Below are 21,479 nucleotides of genomic sequence, written 5' to 3'. Positions count from 1 at the left end.
AAGTCTAGTGTAATTTCCCTCCTTGTTGCAGTTTGTCTGTGCAAACTGAACACAGATCACACTCAAAAACATCTGCATCAACATCCTTTGGAGGAGCTGGTCTCAGTCCAGTTGCAAACAACCTCCAGAGCGGTTTGTTTATGACTAGAACGTGATCTTACCTCGAGCCAAAGCAAGCTACCCGAAGTACACTGCAAGTTTGTGCTAAACATCTTCCCCTAGCTGTGTTATGTTTTGTATTCTGAGATGCAAAGAAGTACCATCGATGTGCAGAGTACACAAATTGTAACTGCTAGCTGTAAAATGAGCCGAGGTCTCAATAGTCCAGAACACAATACGTTCTTCCTGTATTTACGTTTGTTGCTCCTTCCACAGAAACATCTGGCCAGCAAGCAAACTGAATGGTGCAATGACAAATTTTGGATCACTTCAAGTTTTCTCTGTATAAAAAGAAACCAAACCACAAGAAAGAGCTACAAGTTTACAAACCCATCAGTTGCTTCAGACCAAACAAACTATGACTTGCTTTTGGTGTTCAGCGTTCAATAATCTGATATAAAAAGACTAAACTGTAACTTCCTCCCTCACAAACATGTGAAAAAAAACCTGTTGCAAAGTTATAAAAAAAAAGACCTCCAGTACGAGAAAGGTCAGGAGAAGATGTCTCACCACTGTGGTTGTTCAGCCTTCATTATTAATTTAGTCTGTTTAATTATTGATCAGCACAATGCTTAAAACCTGGGTGGAGAACTCTTCATTCTTCTTAGTGCATAGTTCTTAGTGCAGTGAAATTCCAGGTAGGTAGCAGGAGATGCATTTGGCTAACAAGTTCTCTCTTTTAGACAAGTAAGTGCTTCGCTTGGCATCTTAATCGTTAGCATATAAACATTACCTTCTCAATATTTGATGTTTGGCAGCTTGTTTTCGTTAATTATTCAGCTCACTGTAATCTCCTCCTGGAACGACAGGGCAGGAGCAGGAAGTATACGTTTTCCTGGACTCCAACACAGTGCAGCTTGGGCCGTGCACGGAACTTGTATCAGTCGTGTCCCATTTACATTTGGTTGGGAATGAAGCACGAGAGCGTGCAGCACACTTAGCGACACATCCAAAGCAAACAATAACAGCTGGAATGATTTTAACATTGCATCTGTTTTCTGTTCTCTCCTTAAAGTTACCTTTGGTAAAGTTGGTGATGCTGGGTTTGGAGCAGGTCTATTTAAAGCTGTGGTTTTCACATTTTTATTGACTGAGTGCATGTTTAGGGAGCCAACAAATCATTGAAGGCTATACGCAGCTACAGGAAATTGCTGCGCACAGGAAATTGCACACATCTGCACATTTCTGTTTATAATGTGTTATTTCAGAGTGGCAGTTTTGTTAGTAATTGTAGTTTTTTTTAAACAGTTTGTGAGGTGGTATTTATTTGCAGTAGTTATATGTTTCACTGTTAGGAAGGTTTAGTCTGCTGTGAGAAGCTGCAACATTAGCCCATTAGCAGCTATTCTAGAACCCTGGATTTAAAGTGTAAGGAAGAGAAGTGGTCCTAGCTTTTACAACCTGTGCTTTATGCAAAACATTAAATTTAAATTTTGGGGTAGGACCAGAATTACTCTGGCTCGCCTGCTGATTCATGAGCATTTGTTCTTGCTTGCTAACACATCTGATTTCTTTAGTTAAATGTCCTTAAGATTAGCTAACAGATAGCTAATTATCTGTTAATCAGTTGGTTACCAGATGTGACTAATACTAGACACTTTAATTTGGTCTTCATATCAGTTGGATGGTCTGCTACTGTTTATCAGATCTGCGCCAAGTGTTAGCCATAACAGTTCTGCACATCAACCAAGCACAAATAAATTATAACAACTTTAACCGCAAATCCAGGCCCACATTTCTTTTGTTATATTCAGGCCTTATGTGCTATTTACCACATGGGCCAATTAAGGGTGACATCCAGACTACACATGTTGAGTGCATAATTTCTTAGCAATGGTGCACATGTAATTTCGGCACTGTTTGCTATTTAACACTTGAGGGTTATATCTTTTTGTTTTTTAGTTGTTTGCCAGATCTATCCATCCATCTATCCATCCATCCATCCATCCATCCATCCATCCATCCAGGCATATATGTTGCAGGTATGAAAACAAAAAGAAAGGAAAAAAAGAAAAATGCTTGGGGTCATATAAAATTATAAAATGGAATCATCATTTGTCCAGTACACAAGCTGGGCCTTTGTTGCTTACAATACTCAAAAAAATGAAGCATAGTCTGCCTCACAGCTGAGCAGACAGTAATGTGGAGTCAAGTAGCACTTTTGCAGTAAGCTTTTAAAATTTCCAAAAATACATTGCTGGAAAGGTAATTAACAGGTCCCCACTTTTCAGTATATTTTTTCTTTTACTCCCTAAATGTGTTCGGTTCAAATACGTAACTTCGTCAATGTCAAAACTAGTTTCAGAATTCATATTTTTTGATCAAACTTGTCCTCTTGAGCTTGGCCAAACCAGGTATGTGAGGTACACTAACCCAAAATACATTTTTCCCCTCTTTAGATTGAGCAGCTGTAAAATAGTGAATATATTGTTCTGAGGATTCAGTTTTATCCATTTGATCTGATCTTATTCAGAACATCTGGATAAGCCATAAAATTACATTACTTTACCCCCGTTCATGTTTGCCGCAAAGCAGCAGGAAGCCAGCCAACTCAACAGGAATCCTGGTTACGATTGGTTTAATGTGCTTATGGAGGGAGGACATTTACGAAAGATGTGTAGCTTTCATTTGAAAGAAAATTAGGTGATATCTTGTATTCAGTCATTCTTGATACATATACATTTTTTACAAAGTTTTTATGAGGTAAAGTATGTCACAGAAATGTTTCTGAAGTCTGTGTGAACTTCATCAAACCAGTCTCACATTAGTAAAATAGAAATTCAACCTAAATGTTCTGTAAGCTACTGACTTTGAATCACATATTAGGCAATTACAATTATAATAATCCCACAGCATGTTACAATATGTTTAGCTAATATCCACTGACTGAACATGTAGGTACTTGTACGGGATACTGACAACATTTTTAGTTGATAACAGTAATGCTTATCACTGTAATCCTGTTTCAGGTCCCTTAAAATGGATACATTTCAAACTTCCAACACCTCTATTTTTTTAATGTTTGCCAAACATGTGGGGTTGAATTTTTGAATTCAAAGCTGCTGCCACATAAGAGAATCTGAAAACAGATTACACCAAAAGGCAAAATGGTTTTATGATTAAAAAACAAAGGTGATGAATACTAACCTGTTGATTCTGTGTCATTTATTATTGTGTAAACAAAGACGTTTTTCAAGTTGTACCACCGGAGTAAATACCACTTGTAGGCAATCATTCTCAAATGACTGAGATTGGTGCCGTTTTTCCCTGCAGTCTAAACCCTTTTGGCCCCAGTGTCTCTGAAGATGTAAGAGAAGCAAGTATAAAACATAACATAATTTATGTCACATGATGATTGTTTTTCAGACATTTACAGCTATTACAAAAGCTGATATGCCACTCGCATCCTTGTAAACAGTTCACAGGAACAATCGTCTTTGATTCCAGTAGACAAAGCATCTTCATCTGCAAGTCTTGATTGCACTGTTGTTCATAAGATGATAAGAATGTCTCCAGCAGTAATGAATCCCTGTGAGTTATTGTTTACAAGTGATAGATGTATTCCTCTTGCTTCCTGGCTCCTGGGGATGTCCAAGCTTCGCATCTGTTTCTCGGTAAAGAAGACAGTTTAATGACTTGTGGAGGAGTCACTTTTTTTTTTTTCATTTAAAATCGAGTTTCTGCTTTTTCCCCACCTTTGTTTTCCATAAGCCTGTTGCCCAGAGAACCTTGAAAAAAAGCTAAAATATCAAACTATGAAATTTGTAGCTTGGACTGATTTCACACACACAGATTCACGCTCACACACAAAAACATTTCCAATCTTTCAAAGACTTTGCTAGCTGGCTTGAAAATGATCTGATATTTTCCAATCATTTGTATGTACGTAGCCAGTTGTATGATTGTCATCCTAACAATGCTTCTCTCCAGTGCGTATCATCAACATGCCAGTTGCCTGGGTGCCAATTTATTTATTTATTTATTTATTTATTTATTTTTGTGTGTGGTTTTCCAGTCTGTCTTGTATGGCCCTCTTCAGGCTGAGGGCTTTGTTCCATCCGTGCACTCCAAGCTTGGAGACCTCTCATACCACTGTTCTTGGCTCAGTGATTGTATGTTTTCACAGAGAGCTTACACTTATGGTCATTCAGGACCTTGGCAAATAGCAGGTTCATTTTAGCATAGACTTCTATTCCATGGGGTATTATTGCCTGATAGGTTGTTCTATGCCAAGAAGGGCTTTTCGAAGTGGAGAGGGTCATTGGTTATGACAGGTTACAGGAGATACTGTGTCTAAGTGTCCATTATAATAAGATATCTATGAATAGAAAATAGCTTTGTAAGATATCCTGCCTGTAACATCCACAGACAGCCAGGCATTATGATGTGTATCACACGTGTCATTTCACATGATAACTTGTTGCTGTTTTGTGAGATGAACGAGGCTGGCTCCTTACCTTTAATGCAATATCATGATAGCACGTTGGCAGTGTAATAATGAGAACAGTTTTGTGGTTGATAATGTTTTTTGTTTGGGTTTTTTTTGCATACGTTTAGTTTACGCCTGTAAGTTCAGTGTACAATGTTGCATTTAATGGAATCTAGTCAAATGACATTTACTTGATTTGGATACATTCACTTTATACCAAGCATCTTTTCCCTAATGATTAGATATTTGAATACATTTCTCTTTGGTTTTACTCAAAATTATTGCTTTAATTTTTTTAAGTCCACAGAATATAAAAAAAAAAAAGAATTTATTTTACTAATGTGTAGATTTCATCGTTTAAATTGTGTATTTCTTAATGTAGAGTTTGCTTGATTAACTTTTTTGGGCTGATCATAAAAGCCAGGCTAAATGAAAGTCAAAACACTCACTGGGGTAGTGGATAGTGTAATGTGCTCCCTGTAGGATGATGTGGTAATAAAGAATATCTCTGTGAGAAAAGTTAAACACCCAATTAGGAGGGTTTTTTTCATGCTCTAATTGTTTGATTAAATAAGGTTGATTAAAATAACCTAAAATTAAATTTTATTGCTCTTAAGAGACATTTGATCCCAAAGAAATGTGGATTTTCCCTGGGGGCTTTCATAATGGTCGCAGATAAAAGAATATGTATGTGTTTTAATCGTTGTTTAAACCTAAATACTCAGCATCTTCATCCTATACTTGCTTCATCTGTGTCTCGTGTTTAAAAGAAAAAAATAGATAAAACGTCACTCGTCTATTTGCTTTTCCCTTAAGGCTGCAAAGTATAAACTGAGACATAAAAGAACAAAACCCACACTGTTCATCTTTGAACATCAAAGATGAATCCGTTTGATGTTCATATTTAGCTCCAAATTCCAATTTTGCCATGCCTTGTGGACCTTCTAACTGTGTTTTTCTTTTAAATGGTTAATTAAATATTTTAAAAATGCTTGCTAAAAGACACTGAACTGCATCTTTTCTCCAGGTTTTAGTCGTCTATATAACGTGCTGTACCTAAATACTGTCATTCCACTAATATATACTGTGTATGCAGTTCGTGGGAACTTTAGTTGAACTGGTTTCCTTCCTTCTGAAAAGGTTTAGATTTATTTTCTTATTGTTAACTATCATGGGAATTCAAAATCACCAGCTTCACGCTTTGGATGAAAATAGTCTGCTGCTTAAAATTACATCCTAAAATTTGACAATATCATACTAATTATTTATATTAGTCTGCTTTTTGCTATTTTGTTTTTCTGCCTTCTGTGCGCACCTATGGACTGATAAATGGCCAAATGACATGATACGACTGCCTCAGTGTTTGCATTTGATGTTAAAAAAGTGTTGTGTTCTCATCAGAAAAACAGTTATTTTGGCCGAAGTCATGAAATCTCCAATCACAGTCTTTTTGTCCTGTTTGGATGGAGTGGAAACAAGCTGTTCATGCAACCTTTTAAATGGAAACAGTGAAATAATGTGAAAAATGTACAGAGGTCTATTGTTCATTCATCTGGTGTGATGTCATGTAATTCATGACTCTAGATTTAGCATGCACTCTATATTAACTCTGCTTTTGGTCTCTAACAACTGCTCTGTCGATGTTCAGTACTCACCAGGAAGGGTACAGTAGATTATTAAAGCTTAACCTGACTGTTGTGGCTGAAAACAGTGTTAGGACCTCACTCTTTGCAGAGGGAGGATTAATATTAATTTAGTAATTAATATTTATAAAATAGCTGGATATTTTGCTAGAAAACACATTATAATTTCTTGAGAAAAAAACATGTATACACCAGTAATATAGTAGACTGGACTTTAAGGGTTAAATGCAAATGCTTAGAGCAGGGGTCAGCAACCTGCGGCTCTTTAGTCCTTATACTGCGGCTCCACGTGGTTTGGGGAAAATAAATTACAAGTATTTAGCTGAAGTGTATTTTTAAATTTTTTTGTAATAGTTCTTTTTAAACTTTTTAAACTTTTAAACTAAATTGAAAGATTGTGATATTGAAATATAAAAATAAAATTATATTTTATTATTTTTCGTTGCTCAAAATAAGCGTCACATTCGCGGAAGCCGGTATACTCGCCGAAACGCCGTGCATTTACCGAGACTTTCAACCCCAGGTAGGCCAATTATGTATCTTCGGATCCACATTATGTCAGCAGCTCCACCGCGAACTATGTTAAAAACAAACACCGCTCCCGCCTCACAGATGACAGCTTACAGTCCTGCGTAAAGATGAAAGTCACTTCACTGTGTAATAAATAAATAAATAAATAAATAAATACATAAATATTTATGCAGAATTTTGCAAATACTTATTTTTCATTTTTTTAGTAGCATAGTGCTTTTTTCCAATTTAAAATTCAGGTCAAGGCTCTCCTATGCTCCAAAAGCCCAAAGGCGATATAAGGCTGGCAGCTCACAACAGTTTTTCTTTGCTACATGGATCATTTTAGTTCAGCTAGGTGTCTTTCCTTTTTGTTATATTTCTTTAAGAGTTCAAAATGTGTTCATTACATAAATAAAATGTAGTTTTCTCTGTAGCACTTCATGGATTTCATAAGCAACACACTTTAGTTATTCACACAAAGCATAAAGGTAGAAAAAACAATATATACAGTGTTATCTTCATTTTAGATGTCACAAAGTATTTGCGGCTCCCAGTGTTTTCTTTTGCTTGGAAACTGGGTCCAAATGGCTCTTTGGGTGTTAAAGGTTGCTGACCCCTGGCTTAGAGCAATAGAAAGCAGCCTGTCAGTCATGAATGCAATTTCATTTTGCATATAAGACAATTTACTGACATGTCTGTGATATGTCATATCTAACATATTCACTGATTCATGATGATGTAATACAATTTATAGCTGAATAAGGATGATAGACATGTCAATATAAACGTAAATAAAAAAATCTTCTGTAGTGAGACTACAGTCTGACCTGGGCATCATGGCCATGTTTATATAATTTAAGCCATTTGGTTCATAAATATTCTCAGCAAAAAGTTCTCAGATTGGTTTGTCTGACAAATGTCTTAAGCTATAAAATTTTATTCAGTGATCTTTAAAAAAAAAGGTCAGCTTTTCAGCTTTTAACTTGGAATGCATTAAAATAATCTTTGTGCAAATAGATACTGCACGATTGCCGGGTTTATGTCAGCTGGAATTTGGTGGAATACACTTTAAATGTATTTTGGAAAAAGCCTTCATGCACATGTTACAGCCTTTGTGCACGTGGCCTTCTTTTTAAAGCAATCACTTCAGGTAAGCTAACAGCCCTGAGCTCAGTCTACAGTCTCAGGCCCATGTGACTCGCTGATTTGATTCAGAAAGCTATGTTGGAGTCATTTGAGCTCCCTAACGCAGCCTGAATCGGATCACAGCCCAGTTTTGCCTCTGCTGGACAACGCCCCAGGAGTTAGTCTTGTTGTACACAAACAAATATTAAAGAGAAATAAATGGGTGGAGAAACAGAACAAATATGTTGTGTAGGACACAAAATTATATGCCATGACCTCAGTAATGAACCTAAATGTAACCTCTATTAAACATCTGAGTGCTTTCTAAAACGATGTATTAAAGAGCACTATCTACCATTCAATATCTCCAGCATCATCAGAACATCATGTAATATACCATCAACAAAAAATCTTTTGTTCACCTTTCAGCAGCGACTACTGCTTTTTCATTTGATCATTCTGGCAGCTAAGGACAAGGATTGCCCTAGCATTGTGTTTTTGCACAGTAGACCTATGTGTTCCAAGAGTGCAGCGTGCTGAGGGAGATATGACTAATGGCAGAGGTTCATTAGGAACGACCCTGAATGGGTTTCAGGTTAGAGTTGCTTGAAGGCTCGACAGAAAAGCACTTAGTCACTGTTGTCTCTTGTTGGCTTTGGTCCTCCAGGTTCCGATGACCGGGACACAGACCTGTTCTTGTGCGACACCAACACATGCAAGTTTGATGGGGAATGTCTAAGAATCGGGAACATGGTGACATGCATTTGCGATTTCAAGGTAAGATGTGACGTTTCTGTTACTGTTTCATTGTGTTTTTTTACTACAATGTTTTTCTTTTTGGTGTTAAATGTCTCTCTGCTAACCCTCCCCTGTCTTTATTAAAAGTTCATTCATGGTATCTATAACAATAAATGTAAGGCGGAGTTTTGATTTAATTGTATTATTTATTCATTTGAAGAACTGTAATAGTGTCTGCCTTTCCAGCTTTTCCAAAATGTTGCCAATATTTATGCTAACATACAGAATAGTTAGCACATCTGCTAACTAGCTTACTACATATTTCATGCTATATTTTTTTCAGGGATTGTGCCCATTAATTACCATATGTTGACACATGTTGGTTAACTTTCCACTTTTGTCCTTGTCCAGATGGTAGCCATTAAAACAGGCGCTAGTTTCAAGGTTATAGCATCAATGGTACAGTCACACAAGGGAAAACAGTGTTTATAGACTGCGGCACAAACAAAATAATTACAACTCAGTGCAATGAACTTTTAATCTCTTTGAATTTGAAATAGTTGCTTCTAACACAGGGACCAGGTCTGCAACCACTTGTGGTTAGTTGCTGTGTAAGAGAGCAATAAAACAGCAATTAACTGTAGTAAATCGGCAAAAAACGAATGACAATTTTGTCCCAAGTAGTTTGCTGTCCTGTTTTGTTGTTTTGTTTTTCTAGCATGACTGAGACATTACCTGGCTGGCGCAATCTATGTTAAATCTATGTTAATTTTGAGTATTCATTTTGTTACTGTGTGAATTTGTAGCACTTGAAGAAATGCTTCATTGGAACAAAATAAATAGTGTGCACGGTACACTATAATCCCTCAATCCAATTGCTGCATTTTATAAATGCACAAATGATCGTTCTAAACATCTGATTAGTGTTATGTAAAATGATGATTACTAAGTATCTGAAATCTCAGTTCAGTACAGCTGCAACAGCCGTGAAAACCAGGGCCCTTAGCCTAGCCTCCTTTATTTTAATATATTCAACAGTCAAAGGCCAGGAGTGTGTGTGTTTTCTTGCTTTCAGCACAATAAATCTAAATGATTTGAGCATCAAATGCTGAAACTAATTCAAATTGCACTTGTATACGTGTAAAAATGGCACGTATAAAAGAAAAATAATAATGAAACACAGCAAAAAACACACTTGTGTTATTGGAAATATACACCTATAATAACTTGAAAGTTAATCTGTGATGCGTCTGAAGAAAGAATTTAAAGATTTATAGAATCGATTGGATCGAAGTCCATTGTCTCTATTAGACGATATTAGGCCCAAGGGGAGGTGCTCGCATACCATGAGCCCAGTTTATAGCTTGCTCTGAAATTTGACATCGCTATCCTGGTATACTACACTCTCCACATTCATAAACAAGACTGTCACTGATGAGACCAAAGACTGAAAGGCCCTCGTTAACGGCATAAATCTAGGAAATTAGGCTGTTCTTGATAATGACTCATACTTAACTTTATGGCCAGACCTATAATAAAAAAGGAGCAAGCCAGTCAGCAGAGTATTGATTTTTGTATAACGTTTTCAAGCTTTGCCAATGAATATGCTATACAGAGCCCCTGATAATAGAAACCACTGGGATCTGAGGATGTGGCACGTGTTCTCATCTGTCGCTTTTATCAGAACGTCATCAGCGCGAGCAGGCACTAGGCAGGCTGACACTCGATTGGTCACCAGTTTTTATCTCAATTTCGTACTTCCCTGGGAGCAAACGTTAACAGAGGCCTGCAGATAAATGACATTACAGCTCCATTCCTCTTCAAGAGATCTCACACTGATACTGCTGTCGCTGTGCATTCAGGCGCTCTCTGTGCTCTCGGAAAAGAACAGGTCACACCACAATTTCTGCCTTAATACCATGAGTCAGAGGGCAACTTTCTATGCATCTTTGTTTTGTTTGTGTGGAGGAGTTCCTGATGTCAGTCTCTTTATTTCATCAGTCAACATAAACACGACCCCCCTAGCCTAGCAGGCAATGCCATGCCCTGAAATAATCAGTCACTACTAATCACTGTCAAATAAATGGATCCAAGATTTTTCTCCTGTTGGCAGTTTGTTCAAGCTTTCAGAGGGGAACGTTGCATAAATTCTCATCTTGGATGGATTTCCTTTGTTCCAGAGGAATCTATGTGTGCACACATTCGCACACAAAAACCCCAAGCAAGAGACATGCAAGGGACTGTGAAGAGGAAGAGAGTTTGATGTGGTGGAATCAATGGACACTATTCATTGCCAAGATGCATTAGATTCGCCTCACACTGACTCTTTAAAGAACCAAGACTTTCTCTCGCTAACCCAAGTCAAACTGCTACACAGCAGCGTGCGCTCTTGTACCTGAAAATGAGTTACGTCTTGTCTTTGCTAATGCAATGCCCTGACTAATCACATAAAGTTTGCCGGTAATTCATCTCACAGCAGCTGCCAGGCCAAGCTATTGTTGCCGGTTTGGTTTTGTTAATGTCAGGTCACAGTGCTGATTCCCAAAGGGATCATCCAGTCTAAAAGTATGTGCGCTCACGGCGATGTGAAATACTTCAACTCAAACTGTCCACTAAAGGGTAACTGGAACAATTTATTGTTCTTAGTAATGGTTCTTTTTAACAGAAAAGTTGGGAGTTGCTGGAAAAATATCCAATAACTAGACACAAAATTTACATATAGCTGTTCTCAGACTCTGAAAGATATAAGACATCATGGAAGCAAATAAAAGAGGTTTAAATATAGGCAGGAATGTCTGTTTTTTTGTTTTTGTTGCTTTGTTATGTTTGATTACTGGGCTTTTTTCCCCCAAAAAAATAATTTAATAAATTTTCATTTTATTTATTTATTTTTTAGTAGTAATTCCAATAGGAAACCACACTTTTAAGTCATCTATCCTAAACTGTCATGGCTAAAGATAAAAGATGGATGTGGCAGGTGATGCTGGAGTAGCCTACTGGGACCTTTGGGACTATTTCCCGTTTTAACTGTTGAGCAAATGAAATTAGATGAACATCAAGTTAATCTGCTCTAAAAGTAAGACTCATATTGCACCTTTTACAGCTTTGATATTGGAGCCTCTGGATGGATGCTATAACCTGAGGGAATCCCCCGCCTATATCACTAAAGTTGGTCTAGCACATAAAGGATTAGATCGGTCATTTTATCATTGATATTTTCTCTACAAAAGCTGGCAAGAGATTAGGAGTCTTTTAATTATTACTGAATCTCTCTTGTAAAACAAGAAATGCATCAGATAAACTCAAGTTTTGCATGTTAGGGCTATTTGTACAATTGAGTATAAGAAATGGCCAAAAATGTCATTAAAAATAAAAAATGCAGTCCTTGCAGTTAAAGGTTTTCATATATTTTTGAGCAAGTGATAACGAAATGTTCTGCTATGAATGAGGATGGTCAAGAAGTTAGTTAGCGAGGAGGACAGGACTGCCTGATAGAATACTGGGAAAAACAATGTTTATGAACCACATTAACTGCACTTTCAAATAGAAAAAAACACACAAACCCACAGAGAACATGATAAATGGATCCTGCATGAAATCCAGATGTTCATACGCTTCCCATGTTTACATTGTAGATTGGAAGAAATCGATCACGTAAATTCAAATAAGATTAAAGGCTATTGAGCCAAGTCATTCATTTTTTTTACAGCATTTCACATACATAAAGTCAAAGATACAAGCAGAATTATTAAATGAATAATTGATTAAAGTTGTTAAATCAATAGCTTGAAGGTATCCATGAAATTATACCTTCATCCTGACTTTAATATCAATCAATACTGATGGATTTAATACTGGGGTGGAGGGTTTGTATAACTTAGTGTTGTTTAGGAGACTGATGAGAAACTAAAAGAAAAGTTTAAACTGAATTGTGCTGTCATTTATCCCGTTTTCTCCACCATAAAACTGGTTTGTAGCTTGAAGCTAGTGGTACATGATGTGTCTTAATGTATCAGCTCTTACATGTTCAATAGACTCTTAGAAAAATACAGGAATCAAATAAAGTGTTGTTGTTTTTTTTATATCTGTAATCAGATAAAGTTAGAACAAAGTGCTACAGTGTTTGGTAGGTTAGAATACAATAGCTCAAAGAATAATGAGTTTTTCCCCACACGGTGTAATTAGTAGTATAAGTGTGCATAGCATACCTTCATGAGTCTCTTCCAAACACAATAGCAAGGTTTTTGGGTCAAGAATGAATGCAGTAATATTCTTCAGAGAAAGTTCAAAATCTGTCATAGCCTACAGCAGGAACAAATTCAGGAACAGTCATGCTCTTGTTCCTGCTGAAAACAGCGTTAACATTATAGCTGCAGCTCTGTAACACAAGCTAACACTACTTAGCTTACACTTTTTGCATTTTGTTTAATTTTCTGCTGGATTCATGCATTTAATCGACAAAAGGTAATGATGGCAAATAATTTTTAATGGCAGCGAAATACTGGTACTTAGGTGCAAATTAGTGCAACAGGTCAATCAATTAATTTAATTTGTGTGAAGGAGAGTGAGTGTTTTAGGTAGCAGAGGAAGCTTTATTTATCTGCAGTGTAATTACACAATGAATTTGTCTCTCACGTTATAATTTAATAAATGTTTTCTATCAAAGTCAGTGAAATTACCACTAAATGTTTTCAGTGGCTTAGTGTATTAAACAAAATAAGATGACACTTTAAAGGCAAATGTCCCTTTAAAAACATTGGCGACACCAACGTTATCAATTACTGCTTATTAAGCCTGTGTTTATTCAGGTAAGTGAATCAGTAGAAGAATTTGGGAACAAGTTAAAAATAAAAAATGCAAATGCTAGAAAATGTAATCATTTTTACAAAAATTTGGAGTAAACAAAGTGTTGGCAAAATTCATGACCAAAGCATGTGATAGACTGTGTGCAAGCAAATCTTTGACAGAAATTCCTTTTGAAAGGCGTTCAAGTCTCAAAGGGCAGAGAGTTGGAAAGCACCGTGAGTAGATCCAGCAGCTCTGTTTATGAGTAAGATGTTACATTACAGCTGAATGTGAATGGAATATGTGTAAAATCATCCAAGCATCTCCCGCCGAAGGTGTTGCAGATGAATGAGAGGCAGATGTTAACACAGCAGATGTAAGTAATGTGATGGGTCATTTATCTCGGGATTATGTACTACTCGAGGCTGATGACTACCAGCCCAGAGTCCTTGTAGTGTTCCAGGTAGGTCATGTTTAGTTTATGAAAGTTTCTGCAAATTGCCTGGCACCAGTAACACATTTCCTGAAGCAGTACACTGAATGTTGTCAAAGGAGCTTGCAAAGAAAGACCTGGATGACTGAGAACCTTCACAGACATACACTGAATGTTATTGCTGCTCTGGATAGTTTAGCCCTGTTATCTTGAGAAATACTTTTTTTTTTCTTTTTAAGAATCGAATCGCATAAAAGACTCTTGCAGGATTTTATCTGTGTGGCTGTTTATGAGTTTGACAGAGTGACATTCAACTAGAACTACAACATGAGTGACATGTTTCTGTTTGTCATCCTTTCAGTACAGTGTTCCGCTAGGGTTAGCTATAATGCAGTTCATCTTTCACGGCCTCGCTGTTTCGCGTATTTATTTTTGTGCAATTCTGCGTGTTTTTTTTTTCCCAGCGCATTGTGTTCTGCTTTCTGATCGGCTGTAAACCACTGTCAATCAATCTCCTCCATGCCGTGTCTCCTGTACAGTGCAGAATGCGTTCAGTTTGTCAAATTTACATAAATCTTCGATCACTAGCAGTGTGACTCTGAAGTGCTGTATTGTATGTTTGTAAGTTTCATCCCCAACAAAAGCATCCATCCATCTTCTTCCGCTTTATCCGGGGCCGGGTCACGGGGGCAGCAGCCTAAGCAGAGAAGCCCAGACCTCCCTCCAGATTTGGAGGTACTGATCCTCATTCCCGCTGCTTCACACTCGGCTGTGAACCATTCCAGTGCGAGCTGGAGGCCATCACCCGATGAAGCCAACAGAACCATATCATACGCGAAAAGCAGAGATGAGATTCTGAGGCCACTGAAGTGAAAGCCCTCTGCCACCTGGCTGCGCCTAGAAATCCTGTCCATAAAAATTCTGAACAGAATCGGTGACAAAGGGCAGCCCTGGCGGAAAGAGTCCGACTTATTGCCAGCAATGCGAACCAAGCTCTTGCAACGGATATATAGGGATCGAATGGCCCGTAGCAATGGGCCAGACACCCCATACTCCCGCAGCACCTCCCAAAGGACACCCTGAGGGACACGGTCGAATGCCTTCTCCAAGTCCACCGCCCAACAACGCTGCTGACTTCTCAGTCGAAGTCAGCAGCGTTCCGCCAGCACTATACACAGTGCAGGTAGAGCACCGCGTTCCCCTCTTAAGACGCCTGACGGTTTGCCAGAATCTCTTCAAGGCAGTCCAAAAGTCTCTTTCCATGGCCTCTCCGAATTCCTCCCACACCCGAGTTTTTGCTTCAGCCACTGCCCGAGCCGCATTCCGCTTGGCCTATCGGTATCTCTCAGCTGCCTCCGAAGTCCCACAGGCTAACCAAGCCCGATAGGACTCCTTCTTCAGCCAGGTGGCTCCCTTCACCTCTGGTGTCCACCATTTGGTTCGGGGATTACCTACCACGGCAGGCACCAACCACCTTGCGGCCGCAGCTCAATGCAGCATCTTCAGCAATGGAGATGCTGAACATGGTCCATTCGGACTCAATGTCCCCAGTCTCCCTTGGAATGCTGTTGTAGCTCTGCCGGAGGTGTGCGTTCAAGATCTCACGGACTGGGGCCTCTGCTAGATGGTACCAGCACACCACACTCACTACGTGTTTAGGTGCACCGGGTCTGTCCAGTGTCCTCCCCCACCACCTGATCCAACTGACCACCAGGTGGTGATCAGTTGACAGCTCAGCCCCTCTCTGTACCCGAGTGTCCAGAACGTATGGTCGCAGGTCAGGTGATACGATTAGAAAATCGACCTACGGCCTAGAGCGTCCTGGTGCCACGTGCACTTATGGACACTCTTTTGTTCGAACAAGGTATTCGTTATGGCCAAACTGTGATTTGCACAGAAGTCCAGCAACAAAACACTGCTCGGGTTCAGATCAGGGAGGCCGTTCCTCCCAGTCACGCCACTCGAGGTCTCGTTGTCGTTACCCATGTGAGCATTAAAGTCTCCCAGTAGGACAACAGAGTCTCCAGGTTGAGCACCTTCCAGCACCCCACCCAGGGACTCTAAGAAGGCCGGGTACTCTGAACTGCCACTCGGCGCTTAAGCACAGATGACAGTCAGGACCCATTCCCTGACCCTAAGGCGCAGGGAACAAACCCTCTCATCCACCAAGAAGAACCCCAACGTACAGGCAGCAAGCCTAGGGGATATTAGAATACCCACCCCAGCCAGCCGCCTCTCACCAGGGGCAACTCCAGGCTGAGATAGAGTCCAGCCCCTCTCCAGGAGAGTGGTTCCAGAGACCAAGCCATCTAGCTGATACCTCTCAACCTCATGCACTAACTCAGGCTCCTTCCCCACCAGACAGGTGACATTCCATGTCCCAATTGCCAGTCTTGGTAGCCAAGGATCAGTCCGCCAGGGCCTCTGCTCCTGGCCCCCACACGGTACACAATGCACCCGACCCCTATGGCGCCTCCTGCGGGTGGTGGGCCTGCGGGAGGGTGGGCCCATGTCCCCTTTTCGGGCTGTGCCCGGCCAGGCCCCATGGACTAAGGCCCGGCCACCAGACACTCGCCCTCGGGCACCCTCCCCGGGCCAGGCTCCAGGGTGGGGCCCCGGTAACCCTATCCCGGGCAGGGTAAACTGTTCCCTCAATGTCTTCTTCATAAGGGTCAACAAAAGCAATGTCGATGAAACATTTTGCACCATCAAAGGCACCTGCGGTAGCACCCAAAAGGCAGAGAAAGATGGTAACCTGGACATGGGTTTCATCTTTGGTTTCATTCTATAATACTGGACTTATTTTTCTATGAAGGTTTGAACTTTGAGAGTTTAAACAAGAGAGAAAAGTGTAAAAATGTTCATGCCTGTCTAAAAAAAAGTGTATAAAGTGTGTAGTGAGGGGTTTTATAGCCCTAAAACATCTATAATAATTGTAAATAATAAAGCTGGCTACTTCGCAGATTTCACCTTTCGTGGGTTATTTTTAGAACGTAACTCCCGCAATAAACGAGGGAACACTGTAATCCTTATAATAAAAGTGCCTTTTAGATTCATAATCATAATGCCACAGTGTGAAAGTGTATGTACGGTTAAAGTTTTATGAATAGGTGCCAAAAATCAACATAACTGAGAGCTGATTTTCCCTTTAGGCTGCTTTGAAAATTCATTGGCTCTGAGGATCTCATTTAATACTGCTTCACAAAGTCTCAACATTGTCTGTGTGGGTTTAAATAAAAATGTCATAGTAATAAATAAATATAGGAAAAAAGTAGTTGACTCTTTTGTCTATGTCTTCATGTCTATGTCTTCGTAAAAAGTTTTGTGTTGATTTTATGATCTCAGTCATTAGTTTCCAGTTAGTTCCCATTAGAATTAAAAATGATGATAAAGATGACAGTTTTAGTATTGGCCTGTCTTGTGACCGACAAGTTGGTACTTTATGAATACAGAGTGTCCCTTGGCTTTTTTTTTTTTAAATACAAATTCACCTCTCACCAAGACAGCAATGGCAAAAACATTCACTTTCATAATAAGATTAACCAATGGGTTACTTCATGGGTTGTGCCAAAAGATGATGATCTTGGAAATCCGTGAGGGTTGATTGTTATTAAATTCATATTCAGTTCTAAATTGCCCTCCTGTAATTTCATATCAGCATATAACCAACACTTGCAACAGGAACATGTCTCTCTTTACATCCCCCCACGTGGCACCTCTGCCCTCTTTATCACCTCTTTGTAACTTTTCCGCTCACTGTCTGTTTGAAGATGAAACACTATGCTTCACATATGGAGGACTCTGTGAGTCATTCTACACATGTAAAAATACATTTGGGAGACAAACTCCCTGGTATCACTTTCTGTTGCCAGCAGTAGCACTGCTGTGTTTGGGCAATTACCCTGCCACCGACGCTATCAGATGGTTATCAAACAATTGCTGCGCATATTGGATGATTTGACTAAGAAGGAGGTCGTCCAGCCCTATTACATCAATCTTTTATATACCCTTGTATATTCCACAAAAACAACAACATTATTCATTCAAATAGGCAAAACGACCTCTGAGCGCTACGTGTACGTGTTTTCCTCATAAATGACCTTTTGTAGTCATGGAGATAACACATTGTCTGAGACAGAAGTAGTTTAACGTCATAGCAGTGCAAACGCTCTTAGAGAGGAGGTTTAGGGTGGACAGTGTGCTTTGACATGCGGGGGCAGCTGTTCCCATCCTGTCTCCTGCTATGACTTGTAACTGCTATTTTATGGTATATTATATGTAATTGAGATCCTTATCTGTGGAAAGCTATTAATATCGCATTTAAAAATAAGACCAGTTATTAGCTAATAACACAACTGTATACAATCAGGCATATGTAGCACCTTTATTATATAAACCGAAGAAGTTGGGGAGTTGCTGTGGCTTTTGATGGCAGCAAGACATCTCTAATAGAGCTGGGACAGCACCATGTTTACCACTGTGGAGCATCCCCTCTTCAGTCCATAAAAGCTGGTTACTGAGGAGATCAGTTGCTGGGTTTATGGGAGAGATTGTTGTCCCTTTCTTTTCTGATATATGATTCTAACTGCTCAACATTCCTGGGTCTTCTTTGTTGTATTTTTCACTTCATGATGCACCAAGTGTTTTCAGTTGGTGAAAGGTCTGGCCTGCAGGCAGGGCAGTTCAGCATGTGGACTCTTCTGCTCTGAAGTCATGCTGTTTAAATAGATACAGTGTTCAGTTTAGCATTGTCTTGCTGAATAATGCAGTGCCTTCCCTCCCTGAAAAACATAATGTCTGGATGGGAGCACATGATGCTCTAAAACCTGTATATACCTTGCAGCACTGATGGTGCCTTTCCAGATGTGCAAGCTGCCAATTCCATAGTCACTAATGCATTGCCATATCATCAGAGATGGAGGCTTTTGAAGTGAGTGCTGATATCAAGCCAGATGGTCCCACTTCTGTTCACTCCAGAGGATTCGGCATCCATGTTTTCCAAATGATTTATATGACCATAGACTACATTTTCATTTTGCCTAAGTCAATTTTGAATGAGAATAGAAGGCCCATAGTAGAGAGTGACATCTCTGGATTGGGTTTACATATGGCTTCTTCTTTAAAAGACAGAAATTTTACCTGCTTCTTGGATGATATGCTAAATTGTGTTCACAGACAGTGTTTTCTAGAATTTCTTAGCCCATGCCTTGATTTCTTTCACAGAAGCATAAATGGTTTTAATGTAGTGCTCTAAACCTCTAGCATTAATTTTTAACCTTGTCCCTTGCGTACAGTGATTTCTCCAGATTCTATTTTGAGTTTATGAACTGTAGAAGAGGGGTTATTTACAGCCTGTGTGCTTTTACAGAAACATCATGTTGAAATTCGTTGATTGGTGAACTCTGTACACATCTTTACTTCTGAGAAACTCTGTAAGATACTTTTTTGTATCTAATCCTGTCAGCAAGATGTTGCCAATTAACCTAAGTAGTTGTAAAATGTTTCTCCAGCTGTTTCTATTTCACACCACTTACTTTTCCAGCCTTTCGCCACCCCCGTCCCAACTTTTCTGAGATCTGTCACTACTATCAAATTCAATGAAAACTTTTTTTTTCTTAAATGGCAGTTTTTGTAAGTTTGAACATTTGATATGTTTTCGATATACTATTGGAGTGAAATAGGAGTTAATGAGATGTCCAAATAGTTTCATTTTCACAGCTCAACTTTTGTGAAATTTGGGTTGTATAGATTACCTGCCCTCTAGTGGATCGTCGCTGCAATGAGGGAAGGGGAGTGTCATTTTTACCTATTGCTGTGTCAGTAATTTAGCTTTGTTTTTTTTTGAAGTACAAGAGAGTTAAAATTTAGCGAGACAAATATTGACTTGTAGTTAGAAAGATATACAGAGCAATACTTCAGCCAGAGTACACAAATGTTGTGTATGCAGGTAGTGTAGTGTGGTGTAAAATTTGTGCATGCAGGCACTATCCTGTCTGACCTCTCTAAATACATCCAACACTGTACATTCAGACTGCAAAGCAAAATTATTGACTTTATATAAAAGAATTTAGGATAATGTTGGCAGCACATTTGGTCCTCAATGTGCTCCCTGCTGGTTGTTTGATGTGGCCACTCCTCGCTGTTATGCCTGACCTCAAATTGCTCTCCCACTTTTCACCGCCGGAAGCCGTCTAATGTTTGGGTTGTGATGGCCAGACTGCTGAAGCTCGCAGCACATCAAAGAGGGATGAGAGCTAATGTGGGTTCATATGATGTTGATGGGAGGGTGTGGAAGGGCATTGCGTCCTTCATATTGCACTAAACAAGAAGCTGTGAAAACGTTTTGACACACACCTTTCAGAAGCACGTACACACAGCAACAAATGCCTGAGTGCACCTTAAACAGCGGAAACACACCTGGCCTTCCCTATTTCCCCACCTTCCTCCTTCAACAGATTAACACAACACCCCATTCACTTCCACACAAATAAGCTAAAATCATGAAATCCACACACCGTCACACAGGCTCAGGTGGTACTGACAGTAGCTTTTGATGTAGACCCCATTCCATATATTTGCATTCATTTATAATCATTTTATCCAGGGCCACGTGTACCTACTGGGAGTGAGCTTTTGAATAATAGTGAGTTTATTTCCTCGAGCTGACCAGTATCACAGTTTTGTCAGTGATCTAGATTTGGCCGTTCGCTGCAGCGAGTGGACAGCAGTGTGACTTTCTTTCACATCATGGAAATCAGTTGGTGAAATTTGATGGTGGAAAAAGACTGTCGCGGAGAGCTCTCATGTACATATTATGAAGTCATCACTAAAACAATGATTGGATATGATCTACCTTTTAATATAACAGATTTTAGAAACATCCATATTACAAAATCGCAGTTACATGTGTTTAAGTTACTTTCTTTAACAGTGATGAAGAATAAATTACATTAGTCTTAGCTTGAACTTTTGATTTTGGTTCAACAAGCACATCAGTTAAAGCAGCAGCATTTTTGTGGCATTCCTAAAGAAAATACAAAATACACTTTTGGTTCAAGTGGTTATACTCCATGAGGAGACATTCTGTTATTTCAGCTCAGGTTTTGAACTATTCCTGCTGCAAGTGCAACACAAAAGAGTTGAATGGAATGTTGTTGCTCTAAGCATGTTGTTCTGCTTCGAAATGCTTGAAAGTACTTCATAACAAAAAGCAACATTTTTAGATTCGTTTCTGTAAAGATTAGTTTCTGAATTATTATGTTTTAGTTGAGCAGGAGGCTTTGAGAAGCACAAGTGGAATTCCAATCTTTATATCAGAAAGGACCACTAAAAGAAGATGGTTATTTCCATTTGTAGCAATTTATATTTGGTCTTAGGGTGCTCTTCTGGGACCTTGAGCTCTCGTATACATAGAACACATAGGGCAGAGGACACATCCTACCATGTGCATAGAAAGAAAGCAGTTGGCTGTTAAGAAAACAGTAGGCGTCACTGACTTCAAATTGATTAGTCAAACAGGTTGAAAAGAGCTGCTGATGTGGAGGTGGGTTGCAAAGTGGCTCGCAGATGTGCAACAGCTGTAAGCAGGCTAAAGCAGATTTAACAGTTCACCCTATGTAAAAGTTAGCAAAAGCTGATATCAGATGCTTGACTT

At 39.2% G+C, this 21,479-nt stretch overlaps 1 protein-coding gene across 1 annotated transcript in view; it reads left to right on the top strand.

The window, feature by feature from the left end:
• Positions 1-21,479, top strand: part of tmeff2a (transmembrane protein with EGF-like and two follistatin-like domains 2a) — a 130,276-nt gene that overhangs the window by 5,889 nt on the left and 102,908 nt on the right. Inside the window, exon 2 of the mRNA XM_040027643.1 lies at positions 8,537-8,646. Within this exon, the coding sequence (XP_039883577.1) occupies positions 8,537-8,646 (110 nt within the window). The remainder of the gene's footprint in view (positions 1-8,536; positions 8,647-21,479) is intronic.

The sequence above is a fragment of the Simochromis diagramma genome, unplaced genomic scaffold, assembly GCF_900408965.1.
Source record: "Simochromis diagramma unplaced genomic scaffold, fSimDia1.1 OVJJ01000343.1, whole genome shotgun sequence".
In the NCBI taxonomy this organism is placed as follows: domain Eukaryota; kingdom Metazoa; phylum Chordata; class Actinopteri; order Cichliformes; family Cichlidae; genus Simochromis; species Simochromis diagramma.
The sequence above is the reverse complement of the archived record's forward strand: the minus strand, read 5'-3'. Positions and strand labels throughout refer to the sequence as shown.